At 35.9% G+C, this 12,909-nt stretch overlaps 1 protein-coding gene across 14 annotated transcripts in view; it reads right to left on the bottom strand.

The window, feature by feature from the left end:
- The window catches only part of LOC107582970 (voltage-dependent P/Q-type calcium channel subunit alpha-1A-like), a 57,059-nt gene that overhangs the window by 25,154 nt on the left and 18,996 nt on the right, over positions 1–12,909 (bottom strand). For 9 of the 14 annotated variants that reach the window (XM_016269007.1, XM_016269006.1, XM_016268996.1 and 6 more), the window contains exons 16-27: positions 10,954–11,053; positions 10,002–10,162; positions 9,779–9,919; positions 9,335–9,536; positions 9,025–9,189; positions 8,584–8,694; positions 6,546–6,629; positions 4,181–4,183; positions 3,087–3,203; positions 866–931; positions 642–739; positions 400–550 (exon numbers count right to left, since the gene is read on the bottom strand). In XM_016269007.1, the coding sequence (XP_016124493.1) occupies positions 400–550; positions 642–739; positions 866–931; positions 3,087–3,203; positions 4,181–4,183; positions 6,546–6,629; positions 8,584–8,694; positions 9,025–9,189; positions 9,335–9,536; positions 9,779–9,919; positions 10,002–10,162; positions 10,954–11,053 (1,399 nt within the window). The remainder of the gene's footprint in view (positions 1–399; positions 551–641; positions 740–865; positions 932–3,086; positions 3,204–4,180; positions 4,184–6,545; positions 6,630–8,583; positions 8,695–9,024; positions 9,190–9,334; positions 9,537–9,778; positions 9,920–10,001; positions 10,163–10,953; positions 11,054–12,909) is intronic. The other 5 variants (XM_016268997.1, XM_016269003.1, XM_016269008.1 and 2 more) reach the window with 1 other exon arrangement.

Genomic DNA, 12,909 nt, shown 5'->3' with positions numbered 1-12,909 from the left:
ATAACTACATAACACAATACATATAATACAATGAAAACTAAATAGCAGCTTTGTGTCAGTGGATATAATCAGTATTGGGAACACATTTGTTTGCATTTTGTTTTGCTGTATCACTGGAACAGATGGAAAGTAATAGAGAAGTATGGCGCATGTCTGAGTCACTTTTCACCACTGATGACAAATGTGGCAACCACTCAGCAAAACCTCAAAATGAGAAATCCTAGTGCCAGATTCCCTCTTACTATAATATAACGCCCACTAAAGAAATGGAAATTGCTGCTCAACAATTGGAGATCTTTTCATCAGTATTTGATACAAGCTTTCCAAAAGCAATTTCATAAAATAGCATGATGCCTATGAGTACAACGCTAGTGATAATAAGAGTGCTGATGTTCTCACCAGAAAGGAACAGAGGAAGATGAAGGAAACAAAGTAGAGGTAGGCAAACTCGCTCCCACACTCTGCCTCCACGTTACCAGAGAGAGGATCACACACCTTCTTTCCCAGACACGACAGCATGATATCATGCCACGCCTCACCTGTAGCACTCCTACAAACACACGGTGTTGAACTACGGTTATAAACGGTTTGTAACCCACACACAACATTCAACAGAGCCAGTCTGTGATTCACACACAAACCTGAAGAGCAGCATTAGCGCCTGGAAAAAAGTCCTGAAGTTGTTGTGCTGGTTAATGGCACTCTCACCATCCTCCTCAATCGCAATGTTCCCAAACAGCTGTGAAACACAAAACCCACCCCAGCATAAGCCCACAATCTCATTGCCCACTACCTTCAAATATAGCCATTTACCTATTCTCAGTATGTGCTGTGCAGCCTCCCACACACTCTGTCACATACTCACCTGCATGCCAATGATGGCGTAGATGAAGAACAGCATGGCGATGAGTAGGCACACATACGGCAGAGCCTAAGCACAGCAGATCAGTCAAAATAAACCATCAATTAAATGTGAGTGAAAACCTGTTACTGGCAGTCTGAGGAGAAATGTGCAACACAATGTCAACATGTTAGCATAAATTTAGGTAAATTAGGACACATTTTGAGATGACTACGAAAAAAGGTCCAATTAACCAGAATTAACCCCTACCAAAAACCCTGACCACATTAAAAAAAAAAAGTTATTTATGCTTAAATTCATTCATTGTCCGCCATTTTGCGTACACACTATAAACATTCTCTTTCCATAACAAATTTCTGACTAGCACATAACACAGCAAGTGCGTTTGTGACATATTACATTAATATCATGTATAATGCTTTGTTTAGGTTTTAGTTTAGTTAATTTACACGCTAGCTAAGTGGCCTCAGTTTCAGCTTACACAGCTCCAAGGTTATTACTGTTTACTTACAACTAAATCTAAAACTATTGAAAACACATTTTCAATTTTATATATAGCATAACATAAAATAAAACAAAAATATTACATGGTAAACCAAACTAAATGAAGATCAAGCAATGTTGCTTTGGCAACTAACTGACATATTTTTAATTTGAAGAGGTAAAATTACGGTAACACTTTACAATAAGGTTCAATAGTTAAACATTAGTTAATGTATAAACTAACATGAACTAACCATGAGCAATACATTTGTTACTGTATTTACTAATCTTCACTAAAGTTAGTTAATAAAAATACAGATGTTCATTGTTAGTTCATGTTAGTTCACAGTGCATTAACTAATGTTAACAAGATTTTAATAATGTGTTAGTAAATGTTGAAATTAACATTAATAAAGATTAATAAACGCTGTATAAGTGCAGTTCATTATTAGTTCATGTTAACTAATGAAACTTATTGTAAAGTGTTACCAAAATTACTAACTGGGAAAAAAAATTAAAAACTAAATCTTAGCTAAAACTAAAAATGAAATAAAAATAAAACCTAACTAATAAAATAAAATAACTAATAAAATAAAAAGTAATAAAACTTACAAAAGCACATAATAAAATGACTAACAGTTAAGCTAAAATAAAAAAAACGAAACTATAAAAATAAAAGCCCATTCAAAATATTAATAAAATCTATATAACATTATACAAATAATACTAAAATAACAATGCACAGGTCAAGCAATTCAGTCCGCAACATTACTGATTATGATCAGATTTTTTGGGTTAATATTCGTACTAGATTCTTCAAAAGAAAGTAGTAAAATGATTTATCATCATAATGCACATTTTTATTCACAACTTCATTATTGTTTTTGAAATAAACAAAAACAACCTTCATTAACCAACATTTTGCCAATAATTTCATTAACAAGATAGCTCTGTGTGTTGTCTGACTCAAAAAAACAAAACAATGCTTGCATACCGTTTTGTATGTGTGTGTAATTTTACCTTGAAAGACTGGACGAAGGTCCAGAGCAGGATGCGTATGGTCTCACCCTGCCTGAGCAACTTAATGAGACGAGCAGCTCTGAAGAGCCTTAGAAAACTCAGATTTATGAAGTTGTTCTACAGAGACAGAAAGGAAGCAGTAGACAGAAATAAAGAAGGGGCAGACAGAGAGAGAAAGGAAATGATGTCAGTCTAAAACATTTGATTTCAAATTGTGAACAAATTAAAAAGGAAGGAAGGAAAGAAAGATAGATAGATAGAAAGAAAGATAGAAGGAAAGAAGGAAGGAATAAAATCAAACAATAAAACTTACAAAAGCACATAATAAAATGACTAACAGTTAAGCTAAAATAAAAAAAACGAAACTATAAAAATAAAAGCCCATTCAAAATATTAATAAAATCTATATAACATTATACAAATAATACTAAAATAACAATGCACAGGTCAAGCAATTCAGTCCGCAACATTACTGATTATGATCAGATTTTTTGGGTTAATATTCGTACTAGATTCTTCAAAAGAAAGTAGTAAAATGATTTATCATCATAATGCACATTTTTATTCACAACTTCATTATTGTTTTTGAAATAAACAAAAACAACCTTCATTAACCAACATTTTGCCAATAATTTCATTAACAAGATAGCTCTGTGTGTTGTCTGACTCAAAAAAACAAAACAATGCTTGCATACCGTTTTGTATGTGTGTGTAATTTTACCTTGAAAGACTGGACGAAGGTCCAGAGCAGGATGCGTATGGTCTCACCCTGCCTGAGCAACTTAATGAGACGAGCAGCTCTGAAGAGCCTTAGAAAACTCAGATTTATGAAGTTGTTCTACAGAGACAGAAAGGAAGCAGTAGACAGAAATAGAGAAGGGGCAGACAGACAGAGAAAGGAAATGATGTCAGTCCAAAACATTTGATTACAAACGGTGAAGAAATTAAAAAGGAACTACGGAAGAAAGAAAAGAAGGAAAGTAGGAATAAAATCAAACGAGGAGAAACCAAAAAAAAAACAAATAATCAAACTGACAAGACTAAACAGGCTCAGCATATCCAGTGGTGAAAGAGGGGGAAAGACAAAGATAAAGGGAGGAGGCAGCAACTCATACCAAAAAATAATATAATTATATAATAAAACAAAATACTGTAAAAGAGTTCTCATTAGGGAAGGGAGTGCACAGACCCTAACTTCTTGCTTCAGTCAACCAAATGCACTGATCTGTAGATTCACGTGGAATCATGCCAACCACACTAATAGCATACAATGACCAACAGAGGGCACTAGCAAAGACAAGGGACATGCGCTGGGTTAAAGGACATATTTCAGTCAGTCATGGGCAATTTTTTTTTATTTTCTTCTTCTTTTTTTTTTTTTTTGAAGGCGTCAGGAACTGAGGGGAAGAAATGACTGTTTATTGTCCTTTAAGCAGCACAGAGATACTGGGAAACAAAAAAGTTCAAGGTGGATTTAACTCCATCTCTACCTTCATAACCGACATATTTAGATGTCTTTAGTACGCTTACATCTATGTGTGTGTTGATGTATTTATATGACTGTATGAAGATGCAGTGTCAAAAACAACAATTACTAGCGTTCCCTGTCAGCAAAAAAGCGCAACATGCATTCAGGAAACCTGCAAACTGTGTGCTAAGGCTCAAGTACACCTCAGCTGATAGGGGCTTTGTCATATTGTTAGACAAGCAGGGGTGAAAGGTCATCATGACTCAAGCACATGCATCATTATATCATCATCAGCTACAGGGAAACAGATGCATTAGATGCATTACTCCAAAAGAAAAATTACAAACCATCTACATGTAGATGTTGCAGAAGCATGGTTTATAGCAGTATTTTTGGAGGTTGATTAAACAACCATTGTGATCGGTTTATTCAGGTCATGGATATACACATGAGTTTCATAGTGCATTTTGATTGGATGGAGTCATCAGAGGGCAAAGCCGCCATAAAGAAGAGTTTAAAGAAAGCATGTAAAACAAAGATAAAACAAGACATGAATTATCATTATGCATATCGACAAACCTTTCAATTCAAATTAAGGTTGATTATAACAAAAAAACATTTTTTAAATGATGCACTTTTCATATGCGGTTTGAAAAGCTTTTATCAATACATATATATTTGATAACTGGATAATCTTGTAACTGGAGATCTGACTTCAGTCTTTAATTACAAATTTAACAAAACATCAGCACTAAGCTCTTAAGGTGGATCTCCAGGTACAGGACTGGGTCTTAAAATAAAAATAAATAAATAAAAACACTTATTAATATCATATAATGCAGTATTTCTCATCACATTTCTGTTAAAAACACCATGAAATTAAAATAGAAAGTCCATTTGTGTTTGCTTTGAGGTCATCAGTATGCTTGTGTAATCCAAAAAGCTGATGGAGTAAATATAATTACAATTTAATATTCAGGGTTTTTCTTTGCTGGGGAAATGGAACAGAAGTATTGATGACTGAAATGTAAGCCCAATAAAATGCCCTTTAGAATGTGAAAGGCCCTTTCCCCTAATCAATGCAACCTGTCATCATGGTTTTGCCAGACCATGACGTGAACTAAAGTCTACTGCCATTTTAAAATAAATAATTAAACAATTATGAAATGTCAATAAATTGGTTAATTAAATAAACAAACATTTCAAAATAACAAATGCATAATAATGACATTTTCAAATAAATGATAAAGACCAGTGATGTAACTAAACTCTCCAGGTAAATAAAAAAATGAAATAAAATGACAAAATAACTACATAAATAAAAATATTATATTTCCAAATTAATAATAATGTTGATTCTTAAAGATCTTGCTTGGATTAGTGCAGTTTTCTTTCCTATGTTGACAGAAACAGGTAGTTTGGGCCGGACATTTTGAAGGTCTTGTCTCTTTTTATAATAATAATAATAATAATTATTATTATTCAATCAGCTTGTAACACTCCCAAGAGAAAGGAAAACTTGAAATCGCATCATATGACCCCTTTAAGAATTTTCTGCTATTTATAGTAGTTACTGCACCTCAGTATTGTAGTACATTATAAAACAGTACGCAATAATAACGTATTGAGTGTAAATTGCAATTTTAATTCAAATGATTAAATGGATGCCACTTTAATGGGACACTAAATCCCTCCCTACACCTACTTGATATTTTATTTTCAACTTTTCGATTATTTCCTTCATTTTTATTAAAAATAAATGCCTTTCTGATTTGATATGAGATTTGAAAAGGAAAAAAAAAGTTCAGCAAAAGGCGGATTCGAACTCGGGTCAATCGCGTCAAAAAAGCCACAGCACACACTATGAAACCGATATTTGTTAAACGTCTTTTATAGTGTTAACTCGCAATCACACGTTGGTGGGCGGAGTTAGTGTAAATAGTTTCTGTCAACAAGTCGGGCTATTTGCACTTAGTGTAAACACACTCCGTTATTATTAAACAGGCAACTAGAGGTGTGCGATATATATCGTAATTTTTGTTTTAACAACGTGCGATTTGACATTATGGAGTACATCACAAAAACCAAACAAAACAGACTTTATTTACATTACAGCCATTAACCATGATTTGCTCGTCACATTTGGGGCAGGACATTCTCATGAGTCGTCAATACTTTTGGTCTTTTGATCCTAGAAAAGAACAGTACTTTTTGAAATATGTAGATTTGATAGTTTAATTAGTCTAATTGTAGGTCAATTTTGATTCCATGGAGTCTTTAAAGTGCCTGTACAACAGGTGTTGATGATCTGCTGTAAAACCAAGAAGAAAAAACACATACACAAACACATGTTTTACTAATATTTAGAAACCGCCATTATCATTTGCTGTATTATGAAAACATGTTAACATTTGAGAACAACATTTTTACTGATAGGTCAGTTTGATCTGGCTGGGGGATAAATGACGACGCTGGAAGAGTAACAGACCCCCGTCACCACTGAGCACCCCTGGCTCACTGATCTGCCTCACACACCAACTGGGACGATTATATAAGACTTTTAGGAGTTCATTACACCTCAGTGAGCAAGAGAAGATCCTGCTGAGAGTCTCTCAATCACATACGGAAATACACACAAGCATACAGACAGGATACACAAACAAACACGCACATACACACTCACAGATGGGAGCCCTTCTGCTACACACTTACCCCTAGCTCTGTGACTAAAATATCAGTGATGCTGCCAAGTACAGTCACACAGTCGAAGATGTTCCAGGCGTCTTTGAAGTAGTTCTGTGGTAAAAAAAAGACATAGATGCGTTTGTCAGCTGGGCTAAAGGAGAATTACACTTGGCACACACACATTCAGTGACCCGCCGACAGAAAAAGGAGCAAATGATTTATTTTCACTCTCTGGTGCTAATGAAACGTCTCCTTTCCCCCTTTTAGCCCTTATTCCTTCACTGAGTTTAACAGCCTGTGTACAAAAAAGGGTAGATGCCTAGAAGACTAGTGGCCCAGATGCTGAACATGACGGCCTTTTTGTGAGCTGCCAAGTGAGTGCCTGCAGGAAAACAGTGCATTAGGGCCATTCAGTACACCAGCTGCATGGGATCAGGGGCACCGGTGCAAAGAATGTGTGTGTGTGTGTAACTCTTTCCATCCACCACCCGTCATACCCATCGTCTTCATTTCGCTCAAAATCCATCCTCCTTTTTCCATTTTCCACTCCTAATCACTTCAATGTGCCCTCCAGCTCACTATCGTCATGTGCGTCTCTTTTAGCTGACAACCATTTCCTTTGAATCATCCACTTCCATGTCCCAACTCTTTTCTCATCTACTTCAGAATGCAACTTCTTTGATCTCTCTTTCTCATGCTCAATCTGTTCATAAATCTGCTTGTGCAATGCTGATTCTGACCTCTGTGGTTTTTAAAGACTTTCGTCCCAATTCCTTTAGCCCCGTTTCACACAAAACAGGTATATGAACACAAGTAGGGTCCAAAATGAACATTTTGCCACATCTGCCAACGGTGAGCGAGGTGAGAAAATTAAACAGTCATATTTATGTCTTAGTGGTGATAAAACTGTATTTATTGATTTTTTTGAAAACACATTAACTATATTTTTGTCCTTAAAGGGATAGTTCACCCAAAAATGAAAATTCTGTCATTAATTGTGGTTCCACACCCTGTTCAATTTTCTGAACACAAATTAAGATATTTTTGATGAAATCCGAGAGCTTTCTGACCCCGCATAGACAGCAATGCAATCGAAACGTTCAAGGCCCAGAAACATAGCAAGGACATCGTTAACATAGTCTATGTGACATCAGTGGTTCAATTTTAATTTGATGATTTATGAATTTTATGATATGATAATTTTCTTCTCTTCTGTGTCAGAATTTGACGCGAGTTCACAACAGCACCACAACGCATAAGTGTCTTCACCTGCATATAAATAAGCCACCTGTAAATAAGCCACAGCTGTTCTACGTCAGAACGCCAGCTTCTACGTCAGCAGTATCACACGCATGTGTCGTGGTACTCGCGTGAATGCGCGGCGGAGACTGACATGGAAGAGAAGAAATTGTTGAAAAAAGTAATTATTTTTGTTTTCTTTGTGCACAAAAATTATTCTCATAGCTTTATAACATTACGATTGAACCACTGATGTCACATGGACTATTTTAATAATGTCTGGGCCTTGAACGTGTCAGTTGTGTTGCTGTCTATAGGAGGGTCAGAGAGCTCTCGGATTTCATCAAAAATATCTTAATTTGTGTTCTGAAGATGAACGAAGGTCTGTGGAATGACAAGGGTGAGTAATTAATGAATTTTTGGGTGAACTATCCCTTTAAGACAATGTGATTGTTTGTATTTGACTATGTGATTTTTGTATTTTAATTTGTGTAATTGTCTCTCAAGATGAGCCAGTATCTGTCTCTTAGTCAAACTGTACTTCTCACAAAAAATGTGGCACATTTCATTCATTCACGTTTGATTTTTGTTTTGTTGGCTTAATGCAACGAAGATTCAATGTGTGCCATTACAAAGACTTTTGTTGTGGGGGGAACATTAGGCATCCTATATAAACTTCTGATGGTAAAAAGGTATTATAAGATGTTGCAGCTTCTAGTAGTCACTGTATACTTTCACTTGCATTTGCTGCTTAGTGAGTGACAATTCTGGACCCAACATGCACACACATACAGTTAAACATGAGAAAACTGTACAGTAGACTCACCAGCACTCCAAAGGCAATGATCTTCAATATGCACTCCATGGAGAAAAGTGAGGTGAACACTATGTTCAGGTTGGCTAACACAGCTTCATAGGCATCTGATGCTCCATCATACTAAACAAACACAACATATTTAAACTGTATTAAACTGTATTTAGAAATGTCTCAAATTTTGGTAACTGGACTATAAAAACGGCAAACCTTGTAGAACATCGGTACTGAAAATCCATTTTTAGTTTTACCCTATTTGTGGAAAGCACCGGTAAACTAACAATGCTAGAGTCTAAAGATTCTAAACTCTGTAATTGTTAGTTTGTACCATCACAAACTTTTAAAAGCAAATTTATCATACATTGGAAGCCTAATTCTCAAAATACAGTGGGTACGGAAAGTATTCAGACCCCCTTAAATTTTGAGATGTACTAAAGTGAAATACTGCCACACCTTCATCATAAGGACAATGGTGTTGAGGGCAATCAATGCCATGATGGTGTATTCAAATGGAGGAGACACCACAAACTCCCACATGCGGTACTGGAATGTTTGTTTGTTCTGAGGCATGTGTCGCGTGAGCGGTTTAGCATTGATGGCGAAGTCTATGCAGGCTCTCTGAAAATAGAACAGATACGATGAGGTTAGTCATGCTGAAAATCTGCGGCACCATATCAATGAGATCAATGCCAGCGCTATGCATAAAGAATGAGCTAGACTGATCATTTAGCTTAAAAAAAACATGCATTTGATATGTCCTCACCTCATTCTTTTCCAGGCTATACTCCTCCATCATTTTGTCTCCTTGCTCCTGGAAAGTAATGATGATAAGAGCCACGAAGATGTTGACGAAGAAGAAGGGGAAGACCACGAAGTACACCACGTAAAAGATGGACATTTCCATCCGGTAACCTGGACTCGGGCCCTGATTCTCGTAGGTCGCATCCACTGAATGTTTCAGCACCCTGGCGAGTGGCAAAACAATAAGGCATTGAATATGCTGTAATGTGATACTACTGTCAAATCTTTTAGGTAATTGTAACAAGTCCTTAGATATGCCATTTAAAATAACTTCAACTTCACTCAAATTGTAATTTGTGATGAAAACATTTGCATTACATTAGAAAACAGAAGCAATTTCACTAGTGGCTTCAGATACTGGGTACGTACACTGAAAATTAGGTTAGGAATTGAGATGTATACATACTGTGGCCACCCCTCTCCCGTAGAAACTGTGAAGAGGGTGAGAAGGGCCCAGAGCACATTGTCGTAGTGGAAATCGTATTTCTTCCATTCCCGCTTCTGCGCCCGCACTTCGTTATCTTTTTCATAGACAAGATATTCGCCCCTAACAACAAAATGCTTTTAGGATAACACACCAATATGTCTGTTCGTCAGTCTGTTTGTGTGTGTGTGTGTTTTTGTCTCACCTGCAGTCACGCTCCAACTCCTTGGATTCATCGGTACAGTAGAAGAAACGGCCTTTGAAGAGCTGCACAGCCACCACAGCAAAGATGAACATGAACAGCATGTAGACAATGAGTATGTTCAACACATTCTTCAGAGAGTTCACCACACAGTCAAAGACAGCCTGAAAATAGACAACACAGAGAAGAGACAAATTCAAATGTGGCCTGAAAGCAGAACACAAACTCGGCCTCAAAACACAAACCAATACATCTTCAAAATGTAAAAATTCAACTTAATAAAGCTAATAAATATACATAAAAATTGAAACAAACCAAACAAATCAAATCAAATCAAATCAATACCCTAAAAAGCAACAATAAAAAACAGCCTGAAAAACACAAAGAATTAACATAAATTAAAATATAGCCTGACAGTCGAACACAAACCTTATAAGATGACAAAACGGCATCAAAAATGTATGAACACAATTAAATACAACTATAAATGATCATAAAAACAGAAACAGAATTATTGCAAACCAGCAAAAAAAATAAAAAAATTAAATAAAATCAAGCAAAGCCTGAAAAAAAACATACAAAAGGCATTTATAGAACACAACTCTTAGATAAAACAAAACAGCATCAATATACGCAAAAACAGATTAATTGCATTTACATAAAAAAAAACAGATATACTGTAAAACAAAATAAACAAATGTGAAAACGCTTCAATGTTAGAAACAAAGCAAAAAACAGATAAAGCAGTCAAGTGATACAAATAAATGAACAAATACAAACAAAAGGTCTAAAAACCAGACAAAACAAATTAAAAACAGTCTGGTCAAACACAGCCAGAAACTGATTACACTGAAAAATAAAGCCCATGTAGTGAAAACAAAAACCAAACATACTCTGTAAACAGGCAAATCTCAGTCAAAACAAGGAGGAAAAATACAACCAAACACAGAGGTACCTTCAGCTTTGGCAGACGCTTGATGGTTTTCAGAGGCCGCAATACTCGGAGCACACGCAGCGACTTGATAGTACTGATGTCTTTCCCCTTGCTGCTTCCTCTGCAGATGAACACAAACACACACAAACAACAGAGTTAGAAAGTAAAATGGCAGGAAGTGTTAGGCTACATGGGTAATTGGTCTTGCACACACACAATTTAGGGGTGAGTTAGTAGCTCAGGCTGTTAAAACAATGAAACATGCCTGCTACATCCACACATTTACTCCTAGCCAATCAAGAATCTCGTCTGTGCTTCCTCACTGAGAATGCAGCCTGTTGTAGCTAGACAATCAAGCCCATTTCACAGCACTTAGAATAGACACGTACTAAAACACATGTACACAGTCAATCTCACAACACACACACTCTCAGACAAACTCGCTGGTGTGGCTCATGCTGTACTGAAAACTAGCTCAGCGGATGTAATATCCACTGTACCGTCTTAGCCCATGCTGGAACCACCATTGTACCTCTTTTCCCAAGGAACACTGGCTGGTTTCATTACATTGCCATGATGACAGCATGAAACATACGGAGCAGATTCAGGCATCCCTGCTGCAGAATGCCCAGCCAAACCTCTTTCTTTCTTGTTTTTGGGGTTGTCCATTGGCAAACACAACATATAAAAGGACCTGGAAACACACATCCAGTCACTCCAGAGGGGAAGAGCTTCTACCAATCAGCCCTGGCTCTGCAGTGTGAAGAACCGTGTCACCCTGAAGCTAGTCAATCTGAATCTGAATTTCTGGCCTACATTATCACAATTTGTATACTGCTCTTGTGGTACCCAAACACTGCCATCCACCAGATGTGTGTACAGCTGTTGCACGGCAGATGTGCGGCTAGTGACCAGCAAGCTAAATGCAAAAGTCATACACTGAAAACTAAACTATGCGAATCTGCGGTTGTACACTGATTTATATCACTGTAAAACAAATGTATGTAATTATCCTTAAACACATACAGTGGGGTCTAAAAGTGATTCACATTTCTGTAATTAAAAACGATTTTTGTCAGCTTTTAAGTTTTGAGTAAAAATTTGAATGGAAACGTTTTTGGAAGAAGTCTCTTATGCTCTCCTAGCATTTATTTTACAACATACAGTAAACACAGTAATACTGTGAAATACTACAATTTAAAATAATTGTATATGTATGTTTTCGCTGTCACTTTTAATCAATTTAATGCATTCTTGCTGAATAAACTTCTTACAGAAAGGTAATTCTTACTGATAAATGGTAGTATATATGAGCACATGAACATAAATTGGTAAAAGCTATCAAAGTATTTTGTTAGTTTATGCCATCAAATGATTAATATTCAATAACTAATATTAAAAATGTTTAACTTTATTGTAAAGTAATACTGATGCGCTCATGAATTGGACACGGCTGCTTCTTTCATTAAAGGAATAACAACTTAAATTTGGTTCTGTTTCACATACAAAGCAAACATTTCTTTATTTTAGACTTTTCTGTGTCTAAAATTTGTCTTAAAATCCTCACAACTTTGTTCATTTCCACATTTAAAGAAAAAAAAAAAGGTTTTCACACTTTTGGACCGCACTGTATAAATAAATAGATATATATTTCTCTCTCTCTCCATATATTTTGCATCTTTATTGTCTTCCCTGTCCTCTCTTCTCCTCTTCTGTCTCAGTGTCATTGGACTAATCTGTTGATTTTTATCATGTCCAGATTATTCTATGAAAGTACCACCTGTGTCCAGTCATCTGATGAAGTGCACTAACTATCAAAATCTTTACATATACAAAAAAGTATGAATATAAACATAGAAAAAAGTATAAATATAAACATAGAAAGTTAAATATTATGGAAGTTCTAAGCGGCCATGCATTATTTTTTTTCCCTTCTTGTTTTCTCGTTATATCGACATAACGAGAGTTGTTTTCTCG

Source organism: Sinocyclocheilus grahami, unplaced genomic scaffold, assembly GCF_001515645.1.
Source record: "Sinocyclocheilus grahami isolate Dianchi unplaced genomic scaffold, SAMN03320097.WGS_v1.1 scaffold49.1, whole genome shotgun sequence".
Taxonomy (NCBI): Eukaryota; Metazoa; Chordata; class Actinopteri; order Cypriniformes; family Cyprinidae; genus Sinocyclocheilus; species Sinocyclocheilus grahami.
This window is presented reverse-complemented; position numbering and strand designations above follow the sequence as displayed.